The sequence below is a fragment of the Mixophyes fleayi genome, chromosome 2 (assembly GCF_038048845.1).
Source record: "Mixophyes fleayi isolate aMixFle1 chromosome 2, aMixFle1.hap1, whole genome shotgun sequence".
Taxonomy (NCBI): domain Eukaryota; kingdom Metazoa; phylum Chordata; class Amphibia; order Anura; family Limnodynastidae; genus Mixophyes; species Mixophyes fleayi.
In genome coordinates this window covers 144,015,942-144,038,812 of record NC_134403.1, presented here as the reverse complement: position 1 = coordinate 144,038,812, position 22,871 = coordinate 144,015,942, and the positions used below count along the sequence as shown (strand labels likewise).

The 22,871-nt window shown below is 39.6% G+C and overlaps 1 protein-coding gene across 3 annotated transcripts in view; it reads left to right on the top strand.

Annotated features, from left to right (window-relative positions):
* UBE3A (ubiquitin protein ligase E3A) overlaps nucleotides 1-22,288 on the top strand; it is a 41,874-nt gene extending 19,586 nt beyond the window's left edge. For all 3 annotated transcript variants that reach the window (XM_075200124.1, XM_075200126.1, XM_075200125.1), the window contains 7 exons: nucleotides 1,980-2,124; nucleotides 3,566-3,771; nucleotides 4,441-4,605; nucleotides 10,771-10,926; nucleotides 11,031-11,104; nucleotides 16,831-16,974; nucleotides 20,818-22,288. In XM_075200124.1, the coding sequence (XP_075056225.1) occupies nucleotides 1,980-2,124; nucleotides 3,566-3,771; nucleotides 4,441-4,605; nucleotides 10,771-10,926; nucleotides 11,031-11,104; nucleotides 16,831-16,974; nucleotides 20,818-20,938 (1,011 nt within the window). In that variant the 3' untranslated portion in view covers nucleotides 20,939-22,288. The remainder of the gene's footprint in view (nucleotides 1-1,979; nucleotides 2,125-3,565; nucleotides 3,772-4,440; nucleotides 4,606-10,770; nucleotides 10,927-11,030; nucleotides 11,105-16,830; nucleotides 16,975-20,817) is intronic.
* The last annotated feature ends 583 nt before the right edge of the window (nucleotides 22,289-22,871 follow it).

The window sequence follows — 22,871 nt, the reverse complement described above, 5'->3', positions numbered from 1 at the left end:
TGGCTGTAGGTGTGTTTTGTATCCTATGGTGCATACATTGCCGGCTAGTAGAGCAGCTTGAATAGGTCCATTCTATGGCGTACTGTTCTCTTTACTATCTGACATGGCAGACTGGCAGCAGATTTCTGGTAATGGTGGTCCAAGGACTGCATGTGGGAGCCCAATCATGTTAGTAGCCACTCAGTAATACAACATGTATTAGTATGTATCGGCCATAAGGAACTGAAGCAACATGTTGTTGTACATGATGTCAATAGAGATGACCTTACTCCAGAGTAAGTATGTCATACCACCAAATAGTATGATTTGGTGAATATCAGTCTGGCCTTCATGTTACCTTTGTACCTATTCTGTGGAAATATTGAGCTTATCTGTATGGTGTCTCTCTGCATCTGCTCCGACAACACTGTAGCTTATATCAGGCTAGTGTGGGAGCGTATATAACGAACATTAACAAGACTGATTTTAAAGATTGCTCTACTTTTAAAGAAAATATCTGCTAAACAGATTAATGTTTTTGGATAGGAGCAATTAAAATTCAAACGAACATCAATCCTTATCGCCCATCTGTAGTGGAGCTACACAATTTTGTGTTAATTTAGCATGCTGCAGTATATACAGCTTTAGTATGTACTGAATGTTTCAAGGTTTGATAATATACTGTGGGATTCTCCCTGATTAAACTTAACCCCACGCCACTACTTGAAAACAAAACAAAGACAAAACACTTGTGAACTTTAGTGTGGAACTACACCCCTTTTTATTAATATTCACTTGCTGTAGCTGATAAGACAATTTGCAGATAATTTATTTTTTATCTGCTGCCTAATGATGGAGACAATGCGTACGCTAAAAGAATTAAGCAGACTACTCTAACCCTGGCTGTCATGTTTTAGCATTGAATTAATTGATGGGAGAAGCAAAAGTAAAGGACTCCTTTTTGTTTTATATATATATATATATATATATATATATATATATATATATATATATATATATATATATATATATATATATTTTTTCAGGCATGATTGCTATACTATAATGATGATTTGGGTCTGTGTTAAACAATTCAGCTAAGGGCAGTATATGTATGGGTTCTGCGAGTTATCCACAATGAGTATCCCTAATGTTTATTAAATTTATATGCTAAATATATGTAACTAAATGTTTATATGCAGACATAAATAAGTGAGTTGTAAAAACAGTGTGGAATTTAAACAACAAACTAAACTGGGCTCACAGCGGTAACACAAATACTAGGTTACTTCAGTTCTTTGCTTTTCCTATGATTTTTCTTTTACATTTTATGCAAGATAAAAACATTCTACTAAATTTGAGACCCCATAGACCTCTTAATTTGCCACAATGGATGCAGTTGGTTAATGTTTTCCTTACATTCTATACATTTATTTATGCGTCCTGTCCCATGCCATTTTTAAAAAATCTAGACATCTTGGATAGAATAATCCACCTTAAATGCCTACCCTATCCAGTCAGGGCGCTGCTTGTTTTCTATGATTGTGTTTTGTGTTGAGTGTTTTTCTATGTTTGTGTATTACATTACTCAGCATTTTATAAAGGATGTTTAAAAATGTTATCCACATTGAATGCAGGATAATCCAGATTGTATCTCTTAGACTTCTATAGAAGCCATGTGAAAATATTGCATACACTCTCCTTTTGGGACATCTACGTGACCCAAAATCTTCCACAAAAGTACCCAAAATGCAAGTTAATTTGTGGTGGAACTAGGAGTTTGTCCCACTATATCTGTAAGTCTTACAGTACCAACTGCCTGAATTCTAGGGAGATAGAAAATATATATATATATATATTTTACACATTTTAATGTAAATGTACCTTCACTGTGCTCTCTAGCAGCCCCTAGTCAGAAGACACAGAACTGACTACGTTCAGCTTTCTTTTTTTTACCCATCCCAGAAACTTGTATTGTAATATGCTTGTTTCCTCTCCAGCTAGAAATGATTGCTATGGAAAACCCTGCAGACCTGAAGAAGCAGTTGTATGTGGAGTTTGAGGGGGAGCAAGGAGTAGATGAAGGGGGAGTTTCCAAAGAGTTTTTCCAGCTGGTTGTTGAAGAAATATTTAACCCTGATATAGGTAAATAATTTTATGTTTATTATGTTTGTTTACTAGTGACATCTTGCTTTTGTATATTCGTAATGACTTAATAAACAGAACTTTGCATTGGTTAGTTAGCTAATAGATGTTCTTAAAGTATGTAGATTTTGATTTTGTCCCCTACCAAAATTAAAATTTTTTGCTTGCATGACTGACCAAATAAAGGGTAAAGCTGGGTACACACTACAGAAAATTACTTCAGAGGCAATTTCTGTAACCATTTTACCAACGACTGAATGTCCTGATGAGCATGCAGATTCATGTGTACACGTACACGATTTACCTTCAGATCTGATATAACCAACTGCTGAAAAGATCATGACTCTGCACACACTATAGAGATCTGCCTACACTGCTGGTCGTGAGTGCATTCGCACTTCCACATATGACCGACAAAGTTCCATTGTTGATAGTGATTTTTAGTTGGGTTATAAAATCAAATGAAACGATACAATGTGCTTTGGTACGATAAAACGTGATCTTGGGAGCGTACACACTAATGTAATATCTGAACGAACAGGCGTTTATTGTGTGATTGGCACATTAATTGGTTGAAAAGACTAGTGTGTTCCCCGCTTAAGATAACAGTATTTCAAACGACACCTAGTGGCCTAGAGAATTAGTGTAGTATGGTCAATGTCATATACATCTTGAGTGAGAGATGAGTTGGGAGTTATCTTTCAAATGAAGGAAGTTTCCTGGGCTGCACTGTAAGATGCATGAGAGTTAAATACTCTTCTTTCTTGCAATGCAAATATCTGTGTTAGCAGGTAATTTTGGGATTTATATATTCCCTTTTGTGTGAAGTGCTTCCAGATATTTAACTAAACAATCTGGGAATAAGCAATTATGTTTACACATGAGCCATAATCCTCCCATACTGGCAAGTTATACTCACTTAGTGTAGGCTTTAAAGCTGATTTTGTCATATCTCAGTAGACAAAGCACAAGTGTGAGCTTGATAAGATCAATAAGCTGAAGAGGATGTAAAGTAGAGAGCATTGTGGTTAAATAAATGACTATACCCCCCAAAATGAATGGCTGATGGGTATGTCATTGTGCATTTTTCCCCCTCATATTTTACAAACTGCTCTGTTTAAACAGCAAAAGTTTTAAACAAAATTTAGGTGTGAAATATCTTTATAGCAACATATTAAAGGGTTAGTTTAACCTATAGGGTTGTTATTTGAACTTGTTTTGGTCAGAGGTTTAGCACCCCTGTCATATATTGCATATAATGTATAGGACTTGTGTGATTGCAGTTACATGTGACATTTTGATTTATACATTGTTTTTAAAATGACTATTGGTTTTATTTTTGTTTTGTGTTTTTTTTGCACAGAGTTTTCACTTATGTATAAATCAATTTGCATATGTCTGTACGTATTTGCATCCCAGCTCACCTCTCATTAATTTGCAGGCATGTTTACCTACGATGAGTCCACAAAACTCTTTTGGTTCAATCCATCGTCATTGGAAACTGAAGGACAGTTTACCCTCATTGGAATTGTGCTGGGCCTGGCGATATACAATAATTGCATTCTAGATGTGCATTTTCCAATGGTCGTGTATAGGAAGCTGATGGGGAAAAAAGGAACGTTTCGTGATCTGTCAGACTCTCACCCTGTAAGTACAATGTCTCTATGACCAAAGCTGAGCCACCTACTGTCTCTTTAGCATACTAGCCTTCATATACACACATACCTCCCTCTATTCTTCAAAGCATTTAGATGACATTGTCAGTAGTGTCACTGTGTTATGGTTTCTAAAAGGCAATATCATACATTTCCTTATTTATGATGCAGGTAAAATACATTGTACAGTGCACTTAAGCTCCATAGTGGAACATTAGTATTGCCTGTATACTTAATTGGTTTGAAACTATTTGCAGCAAAGGTGTATGGGCAAACTGTTTTAGGTATTACCTTTCTGTATACTTCCCCACTAACTAACTGTAAACATATATACTATGGTTTTGAGTGTTCTACTTGATATTTTTAATCCTATATTTATCTGTGATTGATTCTGCGTGAAGACTTGAAATAACTTTTATTATGACTGTAGGAAGTGCCACACAAGCATAAAATATAGAATGTATCACTGGAGTTTAGTGTCTCTGTAAAGGGACTGTACGATTCTGCCCTGTGTATATGTTACAGGAATGAGAAGGAAGTGGCAGTCTGCAGCACTTTAGAATTAGCATCTGTATGTGAGGTTGATAGGCATTACAGCAGTTTACCCCGTGTTTTTTTCTAAGCACAGAACCTCCAATGATTGCAAAGATTTGTCTTACAGGTTCTGTACCAAAGTTTAAAAGACCTATTGAAATATGAAGGCAGTGTTGAAGATGACATGATGATAACCTTTCAAATATCTCAAAATGATCTCTTCGGGAATCCTTTAATGCATGATTTAAAGGAGAATGGAGATAAAATCCCCATCACCAATGAAAACAGAAAGGTAATTACTATCAGAAAGACAGGTATGGTAGATTTTCTAAGGGGGTCACATCAAGATCATGTAAAGGCGCACTAATGCTAATTTCTGGCCTTCCCTTTATCATCTTCCAGATTACTACTAAAATAAAAAAAAGCGTTACTTAATCATTTTGTCGATCTTACCATATAATAGAGAGCCATTGTTTTGTTTTAATATCCTAATCATCCCTTAAAGGAACACTCACTTTATTACTTTTAAATTAATTCTAAATCTGAGGTAAAAAAAACCAAAATATATATATATTTCAGATGTTTCTTCTAACTTTTATTTTTTTTTATGCTATTTCTGTATTTTATCTGGAGGGGGCACTCGTACACTACACTGCCTCCATCTTGCCCTGAGCAGTATTTTGTGTTCTCCCTGTAGTTGTGTGATATCACTACATCCCTCTTTTCTCTAAGATCTAAAACACCTGCACCTCTTACATGACTTTAACAGTATACACAGTCCCCACACCCCTCGTTCAAAATATCTTTATTTAAAAAAATTAAAAGGTACTGTTAGGTTTTACAGTTCCTGATCCAGTATTGTTCAGCACAGACTGTACTTTTGACCTTTCAAAGATAAACAAACAAAAATGTGAAAAACAATATTCAAGGCCTCCAAATTCCCAGCACCGATCAGCATTAGATGATTTATATTGGGAGTCCTCTTGATATAGCTGGCATGTCCCACTTTCTCTGCCCTCACGGTTTCGGCTGCTGGAGAGAGAGGGACTAGTTTTTAACGGAATTTTTTTTATTGTTTTAATAAACTTTTACTCTGTTCCCAAATGAACACTTTGTATTCCCATTAAACAGAATTAAGGGTTTGCTTTTTAGGTTAGGTGTGATTTAATTCGAGATGGGCGGGTCCGGTTCTCCGAGAACCGAACCCACCCGAACTTTGGGTATCCGAGTACCGAGCTGAGCAGCTCGCAGCTCGGTACTCTCCCGCCCGTTCCGAATCCAAATCGAGGCCGAACGTCATCGTGACGTCGTCGGATCTCGGGGCTCGGTTCTCGCGATACTTCAACTTTATAAATACACGCCTCCACAGCAATCCATCGCCATTTGACAGAGGGAGAGAGCAGGGTGTAGTCATAGGCTGGTTAGAGCAGGGACAGAGAATACAATATTGTTCTTGCAATTGCTCTAACCAAAATCGCTAGTGCAGAGAGGAGGATAGAGGTTTATTATTTTTTCTTAATATTTGGCACTCCCCAGCGCTTTTGGGGTGTCCCCCATAATTGTGCATTAATATTTCTGGCTGTCAAAAGTCATATCTGTCAGCACTATCTACTAAATAATTTTTAGCACTCAGTGCTTTTGGGGTGTCCTCCCTAATTGTGCATTAATATTTCTGGCTGTCAAAAGTCATATCTGTCAGCAGTATCTACTAAATAATTTTTAGCACTCCTCAGTGCTTTTGGGGTGTCCTCCCTAATTGTGCATTAATATTTCTGGCTGTCAAAAGTCATATCTGTCAGCAGTATCTACTAAATAATTTTTAGCACTCCTCAGTGCTTTTGGGGTGTCCTCCCTAATTGTGCATTAATATTTCTGGCTGTCAAAAGTCATATTTGTCAGCAGTATCTACTAAATAATTTTTAGCACTCCCCAGTGGTTTGCGCTCAAAATGGATTAAAAGCAGTCCACATATGATCTGAATGAGCAACCAGGTTCTGTCACCAGTCCTGATGTTAGTGTTCCCAGTACGTCATCTGGCCAAGGTGATGTCAAACAACAGAGTGTTTTCAAATTAGTGCAAAAAACAAAAACCCAAAAAAAATTTACTGTATTGAAGCGAAAAAGTGTAACTGAGCAAAAGTTAAGTGACGATAAAAAAAAAAATTGCAAGCATGCCATTCTACACACGCAGTGGCAAAGAGAGAATGAGGCCTTCACCTTTGGCTATTAGTGGCAGATCCCAAAAAGTTACCCAGCCTACAATTGGTGCACAACTACTGTTACGCGTCAAAGCCGAGCTGCAAGAGAACAGTGAGGCATTACAGGAGAATATTTGCTCTGATTCACAAATGACAACAATCCCTGTGGAGAGTCCATCCAACAGTGGGATGTCTAATCGTGAGCATTCTGCTGATGTGTGCCTTAATAGCCCGAGTGTAGCCGGTGATACCCAAATTGAGGATGCCACTTTGGAATTAGAAGAGGATGAGGGGGAGATTTGTGTAGGCGACGAGGGCGCTAATAAGGATGTTGATGAGGTTATTTGTGTAAGTCCTGCACCAGTGGCAGCAGTTCTGGCACGTGACAAGAAAAAGGCCATTGTCATGCCTGGGCATAAAACAAAAAAATCCACTTATGTGTGGAATTATTTCTACCCAAATCCAGACATCAATTGTATAGCCATTTGTAGTGTATGTGAAGCCACAGTCAGTCGAGGGAGGGACCTTAACCATCTTGGAACCTCGTCTATGTTACGCCATTTAACGAGAGTTCATGGCAAAGTTTTGGGAAAAGCTGAAAGTTCTTCCCAAAAGAATACAAGCACTCCCTCATCAGCTAAGACCCTCCGCTCACCGACATACCGACGGCTACAAAATACACCCACCACACCATCCTCATCAATATCCTCAGTAGCGCTCGGAGTTAGCCCGGCATCCCACTTAAGGCTGGATGACTCCGGCACTATTATTGATTCCTCTGAAGAAAGCGTTAGTCCTGCTGCTGCTGCTGTTGCTGCTGCTGGGGGTGAATCGTCATCCCAGAGGCAGGTTAATAAAATGAGCAGTCCTACATTTCAGCAATTAACTGTGAAACAATCATTTGCGAGGGGAAGCAAATATGACAGCAGTCACCCAGTCGCCAAGCGAATCAGACGCCACGGCTGCAATGTTAGTGTTAGATCTGCGTCCAATCTCAACAATAAACGCAGCTGGTTTTTCACAGTTAATTGAGGTTTTGTGTCCGCGTTACAGAATTCCATCGCGACACCATTTCTCCCGTAAAGCAATTCCACAACTATACCAAAAAGTGTGTAAAAATGTAGAGATTGCGCTGAAAAATGCCATTCTGCCCACTGTTCACTTAACCACAGATATGTGGACAAGTGGAAGTGGCCAAACCAAAGACTATATGACTGTGACAGCCCACTGGGTTGGTCATTCACCTTCACCAGCAGGAACAGCAGCAGCATGTACACCACTACGTAACATTTGTCACAGGCAGGCCACTCTTTGTATCACCGGCTTCACTAACAGGCATACGGCTGACAATTTTTTACGCAAACTGAGAGATGTGATTGATGCATGGCTTATACCACTCGGACTCTCCCCAGGGTATGTCATTTCAGATAACGCCAACAATATAGTGCGTGCATTACAGCTGGGTGATTTCCAACATATTCCCTGTTTTGCTCACACCATCAACTTGGTGGTGCAGAGCTTCCTACGAAATAACCGTGAGGTGCAGGAGATGCTTTCGGTGGCCCGTAAAATTTCAGGCCATTTCAGGCATTCAGCCACAGCATGTAGGAGATTACAGCATCTCCAAGAGCAGTTTAACTTGCCCTGCCACCAACTTAAGCAAGAGGTGGTAACTCGGTGGAATTCCACCCTGTACATGCTTCAGAGGATGGAGCAACAGCGCAAAGCCATCCAAGCATATTGCACAAGCCATGACATTGGGAAAGGAGGGGGGATGTATTTCACTCTTGCACAGTGGGGAATCCTTTCAGTGCTGTGCAAGGTGCTGAAACCATTTGAAGTTGTGACATGTGAGGTGAGTGCAGACTCTGCTAGTTTGAGCCAAGTCATTCCTTTAATTAGACTATTGGAAAAGCAGCTTGAGAAAATGAAGGAGGAGCCTAAAGCAAGCAATTCAGCAAAGTATGTTGGCCTTGTCGATCAAGTACTTAATTCGCTTCACAATGATCCTCGAGTTATTAAGATCTTGAACTCGGATCAGTACGTTTTGGCCACTGTGCTTGATCCAAGGTTTAAAACCTACATTGAGTCTTTACTTGTAAATGAGTGAGATGTGAACTTTTGCAAGGAGCTATTGCTCAGCAAGTTGGCCGCTGAACTGGGCCTCGGCTTGACGACGTGTCCTCCTTCACTTTCTCAAACTGTTGCTCGTAAAAAATTAAATTTCCAAAAAAGAAGCAGGGAAGACACAGGGGGCAGACCAGAACAATTTAACATCTGGGCTGGTTTGAAGGATTTTTCAAAAAAATGTCACTTTGCCCATAACTCCATCCAATACGAGTATAAACATGCAAAGGATGGTGGAGGATTACTTTCAAGAGGTAGTTGATATGGAAATGTCAGACAGTCCCTTTCCTTACTGGGAAGAAAAACAGGCCATTTGGAAACCCATGTACAAACTTGCTTTGCAATACCTAAGCTGCCCACCCTCCAGTGTGTACTCTGAACGAGTGTTCAGCACAGCAGGGAACTTAGTCAGTGATCGCCGTAGAAGGTTACTTCCCAAAAATGTGGAGAAAATGATGTTTATAAAAATGAACTACATCTTCCACGAGGAAGGCCTTCACCATCCAAGACATCCAAGCACTGACTGTTCTCTAATGGCGGATTCAAGCGGCGATGAATTGATAGTCTGTGATGATGACGTACACACTGATGAGGGTGAGGATTAAGCTGAAGATGATGCCGATAACATCTTTTTAAAACTTTCTATGTAAGTGTAGGGTGCAATCTACCCCCAAAGAGGAAAGGGACTTGTGGCATTTCCATATCACATACCATCTTGAAAGGCTGCTGTTAGGGCAATTTATCCTTAAGGGTAGGGTGTCATAGACAGAGTGATCCTAAACTGGCTTTGTCCATTTTTCATAATATTGTACAGTCTATAATGGCTGAATTTTTTGGTATTTTATACAAGTGGAGGGGGGACTTGAGATACAGAAACCAAACTGGCTTTTTCCATTTCTTTACATATTTAACTATAAGTGTAGGGTGTAATATACATTCAAAGACGATGGCTGTATTGCCAATATGCATAGATGGAGAGGAAGACAATCTGTTTTGTGTGTAGAATAGGCCTACCAACGAAGAATTAAACTGTTTTTTTGGATGATTTATTACCTCAACAATTAGATTACTTGTCTCTAAAACAGTTGGAGCACTAAATTGGGTTAATTTAGGCCCAAAAACATGGATTTTCCAAAAAAATAGCAAAACAAAACCAAAACACGACGGTAATCCAGATCCAAAACCAAAACACGGGGGTCAGTGACCATCTCTAGATTTAATTGCTAGAGGGAGATTTATGGCTAAGAACAATGGTATGATTTTTCTCTAACTTTGCAAAAAGACATATCTGGTATACCCATGCCTGAGGAGCAATAGGTGATACATTTTTGTGGTACATATTCTGTGCTTGTGTAAGAGTGCGGAAACGATTTAGGGTTTTTCTTTTGGCGTTTTTATCCTGTTAGCTATTTATTCCCCATAAAATACAATTATATTTTTAGACAAATATACTGCTAAGTGAAAGCACCGTCTGTTTTTAAACATACAAGTTTGTTTTGTTATTCTGGACATCCTTCAAACTGGTTAATTTGCACAATATGGGATTTAACTACATTTAGCATTTTCTTTTTATTAGCTGCCCTCCCTGACTGCTGTAGAACTGCCATAATCTAAAATAAACCGGGTGGTTTTATGTTGATTGTTTTACTGCACTCCTAAAGTGAGATCTGGTGATAGAACAGATATGAGTAGTGTTTAGCAGCCATAACCAGATTAAATATGTAAAGACCGATAGGATTAATACATCATCCGAATAGGAAAGCAGTGTTAGCCTTTGGTTTTCCACACACCACTATCCGTTTATGTAGATGACCGAGTCAGTTAAAGCCCTCTGATCCCTCTAATACACGAGTGATAGTTCTCTCCCACTACAACAGCTTAACAACTGGTTAGCCTTTGTTTTCTCTACTAGGTTCAACAGGTTTTAAACAAATTTCAGATGTTCTGAACATTCTTTTCTCTTTCTTGGTAAAGAAAGGCTCTGGTACTTACATGGAAATGTATTCTAACATTAAACTCGTTACTTTAAGCTAGTCCTCTGAATTAAATTTGCGAACGTTACCAGATTTGTGTGTCTTGTATTTTTTTGTAAACTGTCTTTTCACTTTGCTACTGTTTATTGTTTGCTTTAGGAGTTTGTCAGTCTCTATGCAGATTACATTTTAAATAAATCTGTGGAAAAACAGTTTAAGGCATTCAGGAGGGGATTTCACATGGTCACCAATGAGTCCCCACTAAAGTATCTGTTTAGGCCAGAGGAAATAGAACTGCTCATCTGTGGAAGTAGGGTAAGAGATTTATTTTTATTCTTTTATTTCATGCAGCAAGCATGATGATATTCCATATTCCTGAGGTAGAGACCAAATATATTCATTGAATGTTATCTCCACAGAACTTAGACTTTCAAGCTCTTAAAGAAACAACAGAGTATGACGGAGGCTACACCAGAGATTCTCACATGATTAGGTGAGTAGAATGCGGAGGATTTTGTTTAGTGACCAGCATTTCCAATATGTTGGCGTGTTCAGTAGTATCAAAGTGTGCATATCCTTATATTGCTTGTTGCTATAACCGTGCAGACGTGTACAATAGGAACGAAAGCACGCATCTGTGCTATGGGCTTTATTTTATATTGCTTAGAGGAATCCCAGAAACATATTTCTACTTTATCATATATATGTCGATAGCAAATATTAACTATACTGAAATGGAAGTTGCTCATTCAGTGTATAAGTTCACAGCAGAAAGGGAAGGGGTTATCTAATAAGGAGAGAGACACTGAGAAATCCCCCAGGACACTGCTGGGAACCTTGTCAATCTAAAAACACATGTGACTCACTATAGGGGCTCTCATTGTGGTCAAGTCATTGTGAGAAGTCACCCACCCCTTGACGTGGTGGGTGACTTATCATATATTTGTTAAGGTGTGTAGCTGAGACACCTGCGTTTTATGTACAAATAGAATAACAACTCTTTTTTACTAGTTCACAGCGGCTAAAAGGTTTACAGAAGTGCAAGAAATGTTTTCAGAAGTGTGTGTTTCACAATTATTGTGCCTTTTACGTTTTTGAAAATATTGTGAAATGAGACATTTGGGAAACAGCCACCAATATAATGCTCATAGGCTATGTCTGCTTTAATTACAAATATAAAAACGACATATGTACTAAACCCCGAATTAGCACCATGCATTGATTTCTTCTGTTGTAACCACAGAACAGTTACACAGGGTATGTCGTGTTCTGTCGCCTCATCTTGCGGCCTCTGGTTGCCTTAGACAACTGTAGACCTTGAAGTTTGCTGTGGGAATTTAGGTTTATTCCCCTCTGTCACGTCATTAGTTGACTTAAATCTTCCTGACGTCCAGCAAGGTAAATAACTGCATAATGTTAATTACCTACTTACAATTTAGAGGGATATAAAATAATCTGTAAATGTCCTTTAGAATGCCTTTGCTGCAATAACCATAGTATTTTTTCCCCCTTTATTATATTAAAATTATTAAAGTTTTAATTTAGATCATGCAGAATGTCCTTTTAATTCTTAAGTGGGATTTTCATGCACGACAATTGGTGTGCAAAACAAAACATACCCATTGAGCGATAGTTCTGTGAGTGAAAAACACATTGAGTGAGCTCAGAGGAAAATGGCCAGACTGGGGTTCAAGCTGCTGGGAATGGGACAGGAACTCAATGCATTAGAACACGGTATACATATGAACCCCTTTGCTGCTGTAACCCATCGTCTTCAAGGTTCAACATACTTGTGCATTCAAACTCCACTCCTGTCGGATGAGAATAGGTAACACAAGCTACAGTGGGCACAGGCTCACCAAACCAGGACACTTGAAGATTGGAAAAACGTTGCCTGGTTTCTGTTGACGACTCGACTTCTGCTGCGACGTGACTTTGGCTATGCTCAGAATTTGGCATAATGAATGTCAACTTGCTAGGCGGTGGTATAATTTTGTGGGGTTTTCTGTGTGTTTTCTCGGTACGCTTTAGGTTCCTTAATACCAGTCAAGCTTTGTTTAAATGACACAGCCTACCTGAGTATTGTTGCTAGCCATATGCATCCCTTCATGGCCTCAGACTTCTCATCTTCTAATGCCTACTTCCAGCTGGATAATGAACCATGTCACAAAGCACAAGTCAACTCAAGCTGGTTCCACGAACATGACAATATGTTCAGTGCACTATAGTGGCTTCCACAGTCACCAGATGTCAATGCAATAGAGTCTTTTTGGGATGTGGTGGAAGGGGGGAAAAATATGCAGCAAGCAACTGCATGATATGATAGCAATGTTTCCTGCTCTTCGCTGAATCTATGCCACAAGGAAAGGATGCACAAAATATTCCCATAGATATAGAAAACAAACTTAGCAATTTTTCTGAAGAACAGACCTGCACTGGTGACTAAGTAGCACACAAATGTTGTTTTCTCCAGTGCAGGTCTGTTCCTTTTGGGAGCTGCATCTGTCTAATATAACTGTGGGGGTACATGTACTATCGGTTGAGAAACCAGATTTTATAGTGTTTTGTTAATGTGGGCTTTTTTTTAACTGTTTAACTTACTTGAAGGCTTTGCAAACACATATTTAAAAGAATTATATATATATGTGTTTACTCACCCATTCCCTAATATCATACCTCTGCTCCTTCACCTTCTCCGTACAGGTTCATATTATCTCATATTAAACTTGCTACCCAAGAGCTTGACTGGAGAATGCAAGAGAGCATACTCGTGACTCGGTAGTGAATACAGAAAACGGGGAAACATGGGACAAAGTTTACTTTCAGAGTTTGAGGCAGCCAAATAACACTTGAGTTTTACTGCAATATATCTAAATGATAACTCACTGAATTTGACTTTCTTTCACATTGTGAGATATATGTAATATGTAGTGAAGTTGTGTAGATAAATCTATGAAGCTGTAAAACATGGATATAGTTAGGAAGTTTGTGTTGTGTTGCACTGTAAAAGGGCAGTGGCAATCATTCATATGCAAAAGAAATTTTAAGAACTAACTTTTTTTTTTTTTTATCATGGTCTTTATAGGATGCAGACAGAGTTGTTTTTTTTTCATTGCCCATAGATATAGATACAGAGCAGATTTGTTTTCTGGATTGGATGCAGTTGTATACACAGCTGTAAAAACATGTATTTCTCTTTCCTACCATTGGGGGACATCTGTGAGACATTGGGTATAGTAAATGGGACTAGGAGTCTAGGCACTTATCAAACTTGTTTGTTCCCCTCATTCCTCCCCTACTATGCCCCTCTTCTCCAGCCCAGACCTCAGTTTTTGTTTAAGTGCGTAGGAGTTAGGTCACGTAGGTATAGGCTCCTGCCTATACTTGGTTTAGTTTTAGTTAGTTATTTTTCACGTTTTTATTTTAATTCCTTTTAGGTGCAGCGCGGGACTCGATCCAAAGACCCCGAGGAGTGAATAAAACTGCAGCTCTGTTCAATCTGGGTCTCCGCGCACGTAAGCAGCAGCCTTGGCTCTCCTGCCGGCAGAGGTGCAAGGCATTCTTCCCCTAGAAAGGAGCAAAGGGGACATAATTCTGAAGTCTGCATTCTTATGCCTCATCTTCTACACTCTGATCCACAGGGTCCTCTCGCTTCAGCACAGGACCAGGATGCTCCTGGTGAAAAAAAGAGGAGAAATTTTTTAAAATAAATTTCTCTTCTCAGTTGCATGAAGCTTTCTGCAGACTAGCGTACCGAGGTTCTAGCTAGTAACATTTGCACACTCTACTCCTGACATCTCCAGACGGAAATTCTCCACAAAAAGTCTGGTTTTCATGTTATTGGACACACATAGCATCACTCTGCCCTAACCCACTCGTATACTCTTCTCGTGGTGGTTAGCCAGAAACAGTCAAGAGTGGTTCAGTCGTTCGCCATGACAGGCACTAGTCTGTTAGGTTGAGGTGGGTTAGTAGGATCCTTAAAGTTCCAGGGTCTTTTGGTCCTTTTAAAAGAACTGTTCTTTCAAATTTGGAGCTCACATGTGACAAAGGGTTGCGTCAGGCCCAGCAGTTCCTCATCGGGAATCCTCTATACATTCTGTCAGTTAATGCTACGGCTGTTGCATATCTGTAGCATCAAGGGGGGGAACACATGGCCTGACAGCAATGTGAGAGTCGACCAGGTTATAGCCGGAGTGGTGTGTCATGTTCCCTGACTATTTACCATGTTACCCCGATGTAAATAAGTGAGAGGCCGAGAGTCTCAGCAGGCGGTTAATCAAGGGAAAGGGTCTATCAATACAAACCCCTTTTGTCCTCCTGGTGAAGTCGTGGGGCACTCCGGGAGGGTGTCAATCCTCCTTTCTCAGGTTTCCATTTTTTGCTCCGAATCTAAAGACCCTCAGGTGGAATTCTGAGGCCAGGAGGTCTCACTGGAACTTAGGACTGGTGTACCTGTCACTTCCATGTCCCATATTCTCACGGGTGCTATAGAGTTTCTAAAAGGGGGCGGCTTCCAGCTAACCTGGTGGTCCCTCGTTTATCTCGCAGAGCATGGTTCTCATACGTTCGCCGGCTGGCGGCGACGCCTCCCTTCTGCCTACCAGGGCGACCATATCTTCAGAGGCCTCTTCTGCCATCGTTTAGCTTGGTGCTGTGGCGTTGGACATCCAGATCTTAAGGCCAGAGGGTCTTCGCAGGAAGCTGGTTGGTGCCTTGAATACAGCCTGTAGGCCATCTTCCTCAGCCGTTCTCACTGGGCTAGAAACAATACACCATTTGGTGTAAATACCAAGGTTTTCACACGCCCCTGTGATGGATCTCTTAGTTTTCATTCACAAGCTGTCCCTAGTCTGGGTCTCCGCCTTGGCTCCCTTCAGAGTGCATGTCCCGGTGCTCTCCATCTAGCTCAGCAGGAGGTTGTCTTTCACAAGGGAGTTTCTTCAGGCTCAGCCCGACCTTTGGTTGGTCGGGTGAAGCCATGGAATCCAGATCTCGTCGTCGGAGTGCTTTCTTTGGCCACCTTTGACTCACTGAGTTGGTTAAATTGTTATCTCATGGTATGGATGCTCCCTTGGATATCACCTCTGTTCGCAGGGGTTCAGTGTCGGGGGGAGGAGGGGGGGGGGGGGGGGGTGTATAGCACATGCACATTTTAATTTTCCAGGAGGATAGTGGTGCATCTCACCGGGCATTATTGGTTCAGACGATAATGTCTGCATCCCACTTAACGCAGGAACTTGTGGTCAAGCATTCTAATTCTTCCTCATTTTGTGTAACACTTCTACGGCTGGAGGTGGTTCGTGCTCTTGTCCGCACAATCTCCGTCCATGAGACGATTGTCCCCTTCATCCTTTCTAACGCTAAATAGCAGATTGGCCCAGTGTCTCTTGCCGCTACATCATTTCCACCATTCTGTTTGTGCCCTTCATCCTGTTCAGGTGACTTTTAGAGCACACTCTCCAGGAGGGTTGAAGCTTCTTGGACGGCACAACAGGGTGCTTCAATGGTGCAGTTGTGCAGCGTGACAACGTCCACATCTTCTGCAGAGTTTCTTGGTTGCATAGCTTTGCATCCTCTGATGCGAGTTTTGGCTGTAAAATATTGCCTGCAGCCGTTCCAGAGCATTCCCTCCCTTAGAGGCAGCTTTGGTATGTCCCCAATGACTTGCAGTATCCCCCAATAGTATGAAAGAGAAAAGATTTTTACTCACTGTAAAATCGATTTCTCTGACTCCATTGGGGGACACTGCGCATCCTCCCTTGCTCTGAAAGTAGTGCTGTCCTTGGTGTTCTTTTCTGCATTGTTTCTCCTCTTTTCCTGGCTTGGTTATACAAAACTGAGGTCTGAGCTGGAGAGGAGGGGCATAGTAGGGGAGGAGTGAGGGCAACAAAAAAGTTTGATAAGTGCCTAGACTCCTAGTCCCACCTACTATACCCCAATGTCTCAGTGTCCCCCAATGGAGTAAGAGATACCGATTTTACGGTGAGTAAAAAATCTTATTTAGTAAAGGTTATGGAACAGTAGGTACAATCATTAGATTACTGCTCTAAAGATAAAACCCCTTTTGAAAATGTGTGGTGTATGGGAGATTTTGCATATTTAAATTATTCCAATTAGTGCAGCGATTGGTGCTTTTACATATGTATTGTTGTGGTTTTTTTTTTGTCTTAACGTGAAATGAAGTAAAAAAAATACATCACTTTTTTGCTCTTTCAGAGAATTCTGGGATATAGTAAATTCATTTACTGATGAACAGAAAAGATTGTTTCTACAGTTTACAACAGGCACAGACAGAGCACCTGTTGGTGGATTGGGTAAACTAAAGATGATTATAGCCAAAAACGGCCCTGACACAGACAGGTAAGCCACCTGCAAATGTATAAAAACTCATTGTAGTATGTACTTATAATTTATGAATATTTCAATGAAATCAGGAATAAAACACTTGATGTTGACCAGTAGCGTTTGCCTTGAAATTGACTGGGTGAAAAACTCCTGGATGTAATGAGAGAGCATAGTATGTGCAAATGTTTGCTTTTTGTGCAAGAGTAGTTTAGTGGAGTATATGCATAATATTTAATTATGTAAATATTTTGTTACAAAGCAGATCTGCATGCTTATATACAGTCATGGCCAAAAGTTTTGAGAATAACACAAGTATTGGTTTTCACAAAGTTTGCTGCTTCAGTGTTTTTAGACCTTTTTTGTCAGATATTGGTATGATATACTAAGGTAAAATTACAAGAATTTCATAGGTGTCAAAGGTTTTTATTGACAGTTACATTAAGTTTATGCAAAGAGTCAATATTTGCAGTGTTGACCCTTCTTTTTGAAGACCTCTACAATTCGCCCTGGCATGCTGTCAATCAACTTCTGGGCCACATACTGACTGATGACTGCCCATTCTTACCTAATCAATGCTTGGAGTTTGTCAGAATTTGTGGGTTTTTGTTTGTCCACCCGCCTCTTGAGGATTGACCACAAGTTCTCAATGGAATTAAGGTCTGGGGAGTTTCCTGGCCATGGACCCAAAATTTTGATGTTTTAATCCCCGAGCCACTTAGTTATCACCTTTTCCTTATGGCAAGGTGCTCAATTATGCTGGAAATGGCATTGTTTGTCACCAAACTGTTCTTGGATGGTTGGGAGTAGTTGCTCTTGGAGGATATTTTGGTACCATTCTTTATTCATTGCTGTGTTCTTAGGCAAAATTGTGAGTGAGCCCACTCCCTTGGCTGAGAAGCAACCCCACACATGAATGGTCTCAGGATGCTTTACTGTTGGCATTGCACAGGATGGATGGTAGCGTTCACCTTTCCTTCTCCGGACAAGCGTTTTTCCAGATGCGCCAAACAATCTGAAAGGGGATTCATCATAAAAAATGACTTTACCCCAGTCCTCAGCAGTCCAATCCCTGTACCTTTTGCAGAATATCAGTCTGTCTCTTGTTTTTCCTGGAGAGAAGTGGCTTCTTTGCTGGCCTTCTTGACACTAGATGCACTTACACCTGCCTGCTGCCATTCCTGAGCAAGCTCTGCACTGGTGGTGCCCCGATCCTGCAACTGAATCAACTTTAGGAGACTGTTCTAGCGCTTGCTGAACGTTCTTGGGGCCCTGAAGACCTCTTCACAACTATTGAACCGCTCTCCTTAAAGTTCTTGATGATCCGATAAATGGTAGAATTAGGTGCAATCTTACTAGCAGCAATATCCTTGCCTGTGAAGCCTTTTTTTGTGCAAAGCAATGATGACTGCATGTGTTTCCTTGCAGGTAACCATGGTTACCAGAGGAACAACGATTTCAAGCACCACCCTCCTTTTTAAAGCTTCCAGTCTGTTCTAACTCAATCAGCATGACAGAGTAATCTCTGTTGTCCTCATCAACACTCTCACCTGTGTTAACGAGAGAATCACTGACCTGATGTCAGCTGGTCCTTTTGTGGCAGTGCTGAAATGCAGTGGAAATGTGGTTTTTGGGATAACGTTCATTGTCATGGCAAAGAGGGACTTTGAAATTAATTGCAGTTCATCTGATCACTCTTCATGACATTCTGGAGTATATGCAAATTGCCATAATAAAAACTGAGGCAGCAGACTTTGTGAAAATTAATATTTGTCATTCTCAAAACTTTTGGCCATGACTGTACAGTATACTAATAAAACTATTATTGCGAATGACAGATTTTTTTGTTTTGGTTAAATTTAGTGGTGTTGGAAATTAATCTTTCTCTAAAGCTTGCCCGCACATGCAACTATTATTATCGGTGAAGCCATTATATTAGAGAAGAACATACAATCATAGCTGTGTGTGTCACAGGAACAATCTAACACACTGCCATTATCATTTAGAATTGTATTTGTCTGTATTTGATTTTTGATTTTTTTTGCCTATTTGAAAATAATTGTAGCACTGGCGTGTTGTGGCTAGATTGCTTATTAGGGAGTGTATTTTTCTGTTTTTTTCAGAATATTAAGTATATCATATTTGTGTCATGCTGTTACAATTTGCAAAAACATAAAAAAAATGATGAGATTTATAACCAAAATCACCACTCTACAAGTTGTTTGTATGTGAAAAGCTATATTTCAAGCTGTCACCTTATAAATAGGCCTGCAATGACCTTGGTTATCTGAACAGTAACTCTTGATATCATATGACTATCAGTACATTTCATCTGCATGTTTTGAATTGTTGATGTCAGTGGGGATAAGGAAGCCAATGCATCTACTCTATTCCCTGGTTATTCGTTATGGGTAGCATTCTTACTACTATAGTTTAAGATCACACTATGTAGTCTGTTTTTCCACGCTTAATGATATTAATACCACTTATCCTCAGTTTTACTAATACACCACATTTTTTAGTTATACGATGTATAAATTCACTTCATATACAATGTTTTACTTTTTTTTAATCCACCTGTAACATGTTTACATTGGATGTAAAAGCGTACACACCAGTTGAACCTTCTGGCCTTTACCTGCACTTAAGCACAAATCACTGTGTTGGTTAGGACCCAAACTGTGTGTGTATTTTTATTGTACATTCCAATTTTTTCCCAGCCTAAGAAGTTCCCAGCTTTTAGAAATACCGGTTAACCAGCTACCGCTGAGTGGGTAAAATGGCAACACCTAAGCCAGTATCCTCGCACCTCCTTACAAGGAAGACAAAATACTAAACTAGAAAGGCTGCACTAAATAGTTGTGTACAGACAGTAGCTACTAAATAATTAAAAATCCTAATATATATTATTAGCCACATTAAAACCGATATATTTGGCAGCAAATGAACAGTCGGTTCTTGAAGTTAATGTGTTGAAAGCAGAAAAAATGGGCAAACAATAAGATTCTGAGCGACTTTGACAAGGGCCAAATTCTGATAGCTAGACAACACAATTTTCTAGTCTGAGCATCTCCAAGACTGCAACTCTTGTGGGGTGTTCCCGGTATGCAGTGGTTAGTACCTACCAAAAGTGGACCAAGGTAGGACAACCCGCGACAGGGTCATGGGCACCCAATGCTCATTGATGCGTGTCGGGTATGAAGACTAGCCAATCTGCTCCAATCCCACTGTAGAGCTACTGTGGCACAAATTGCTGAAAAATGTTTAGCGCTTGGCCAAAAGTACGTGGATACTTGAACATCACTTACATATTAAACATCTTATTCCAAAACCATAGGCATTATGTAGTTGGTTCTCATTTTGCTCCTATAATAGTCTCTACTCATCTGGGAAGAGTGGTGTTTTTTTTGTTTTTGTTTTTTTTTTAGTCAAAGGTTTACGTTTCATTAAGGTATATTGCAAATATTGTTTTCAGCACCACATGTTTAAGTAAATACTCCTATTTTCCAGCTCAGTGTCTACTTGATTCCTTACATTCTGAGAGTGTTAAATAGGGTGTTGCAGTGCTCCCCCCTCCCCATTCAGAAATTCAGATGCTTCCCTGATGCTCTGCCTAGGGGGTGTCAACTATACAAGCAGCGTTCAGGGCCAACATCAAATCACCTCGCTTCATAAAAATAGTATTCTTATAACTGTTGCAGAAGTGGTAACATAATTATTGAAGACCTGGTTTCCATAAGCGGTCTTATTGCTGCATGACATGCTCTTGTGTGACATCTCTCTAAAGTAAAGTAAAGCCACATGTTTGCTAGATACTGCTTTGGTCCTGTACTCATCTTTTTTTCTGTCTGTTTTCTGCAGGTTACCAACATCGCATACATGCTTTAATGTCCTTTTACTTCCGGAGTACTCAAGCAAAGAGAAACTGAAAGAGAGATTATTAAAGGCTATCACATATGCCAAGGGATTTGGCATGCTGTAAAATGAAAAGTAAAAAAAAAAAGCTAAACAAAAGGGATAGCAATCAATAAAATTGATGTCCCTGTCCACAAAGGCCATATGATAGTGAGCTACATGTTGTCATCTGTATGTGTGCCTCCCTTCTCCACTGGGACAATGGGCTGGAACAGCAGATTTCTGCTGCTTTATCTGAACAAAGTCTTTTTTTTTTTTTTTTCCCCCCTTGCGTGAAAGTATTATACAATCTTTCACATGTATGTACAGAGAGGTTTTCCTGAATATTTATTTTAAGGGTTAAATCACTTTTGCTTGTGTTTAATACTGCTTGAAGTTGAGCCTGCTTGAGACTTAACGACCAATACTCAAGATATATGCTGTTGAATAGCAGACTAACTTTCAAGTAAATGCTTCTGTTTGATCATGCATCTACTCAAATCAGGAACTGTATTTTTTTCTCTCCCTATTCTTTTATTTTTTTTATTTTTTGTTTTTACAGTTTGCTTATAAAACTTGAATTCATGGAAAACGTGTGATGCAATTACTGCTGTTCTAGCCCCAAGCAGTGTCTGTGACAAAAAAAAAAAAAAAGGAATTATGTAGTCAATAAAGATGGAGGGGAGTATTTGGAATGTTATTCTACAGCCTTGCGAACTTTTACTTTAGCCACAGCACAAAAAATAAAATACACAAATTAAAGATAAAAATAATAATTTCACAATGTGTTGTCTTCACGTCTTGTAAGGTATATTGTGTTTCATTAGTAAATCTTATATCTGGGTCTGTGAAAATGGGGGGTAGAATTTTAGCGCTGTTTTAAAAAAAAATAAAAATAAATTCAACATGCATTTACGGACACGTGCATTTTCAGCCAAACTTTCTGTGGTAGATGGTGGGTTGTCAGAAAATCCTGGAGCATTTGTTGTACTCTAAACAAAAAAGCTTGTGAAAGTGCACTTAAATTACGACTATAAATTGCATATTACGTAAACCTTTTAAATAGACAATCCAAAGTCTTCCCTACCCATTATGTCAATTATTCTTTTATTTTAAATTTTTCTGTATTCCTGCACATGTACAGTGCTGCTGTGTAATCAGTAGATATTGAACATCTCTGAAAACAAAACACATACAATCATGTTGAGGCTAACGAGATGTACACAACTTACATCTCACTTTTTTATGAGACATTGAACTTCTACAAATATACATCCCCTGTTCTGTATTAGTTGAAATGTAGGGCACATGATTCACATGGAAAAGACTATACCCGAATGTATTTGTTTATCTTTCCTGGACTTCTGCGTGTGTATTGTTAACTTCTCATGTTGCAATATGAAATAAAGGGATTATCCATTTTTAATCAACAACATAATTGGTATATCTTTTTAGTTTAATTAGAATTGACCTTTGTGCAAACCTGAGCTGTGCCTTGAGAATTGCTCTGAAAATACTGGGATGGTCTGGTCATTGTCATGTTATATGTGGAACTGGCATCAAAATCAGTATAGGTCTAATTTGGAATGTGTTTTAATGAACTATAAACATAAATGAATGTTCCTTTTTCTTTAGAAATTAAAGTGAACTTTGTGAAGGTACTTCATATATTTGTGGTTCTACATCTGAAACCCATCTCCACAGTGAAGTCCACCACACTTATATTCTCCTACTTACCATGCACACAGGATGAGCTTCCAGCCCAATGCTAGAACATCATCATCAGTAATTTATATAGCGCCAGCAATTCTGCAGCGCTGTACAGAGAACTCATTCACATCAGTCCCTGCCCCATTGGAGCTTACAGTCTAAATTCCTTAACACACACACACACACACACACACACACCAATTTGATAGCAACAAATTAACCTATCAGTATGTTTTTGGAGTGTGGGAGGAAACCGGAGCACCAGGAGGAGACCCACGCAAACACGGGGAGAACATACAAACTCCTCACAG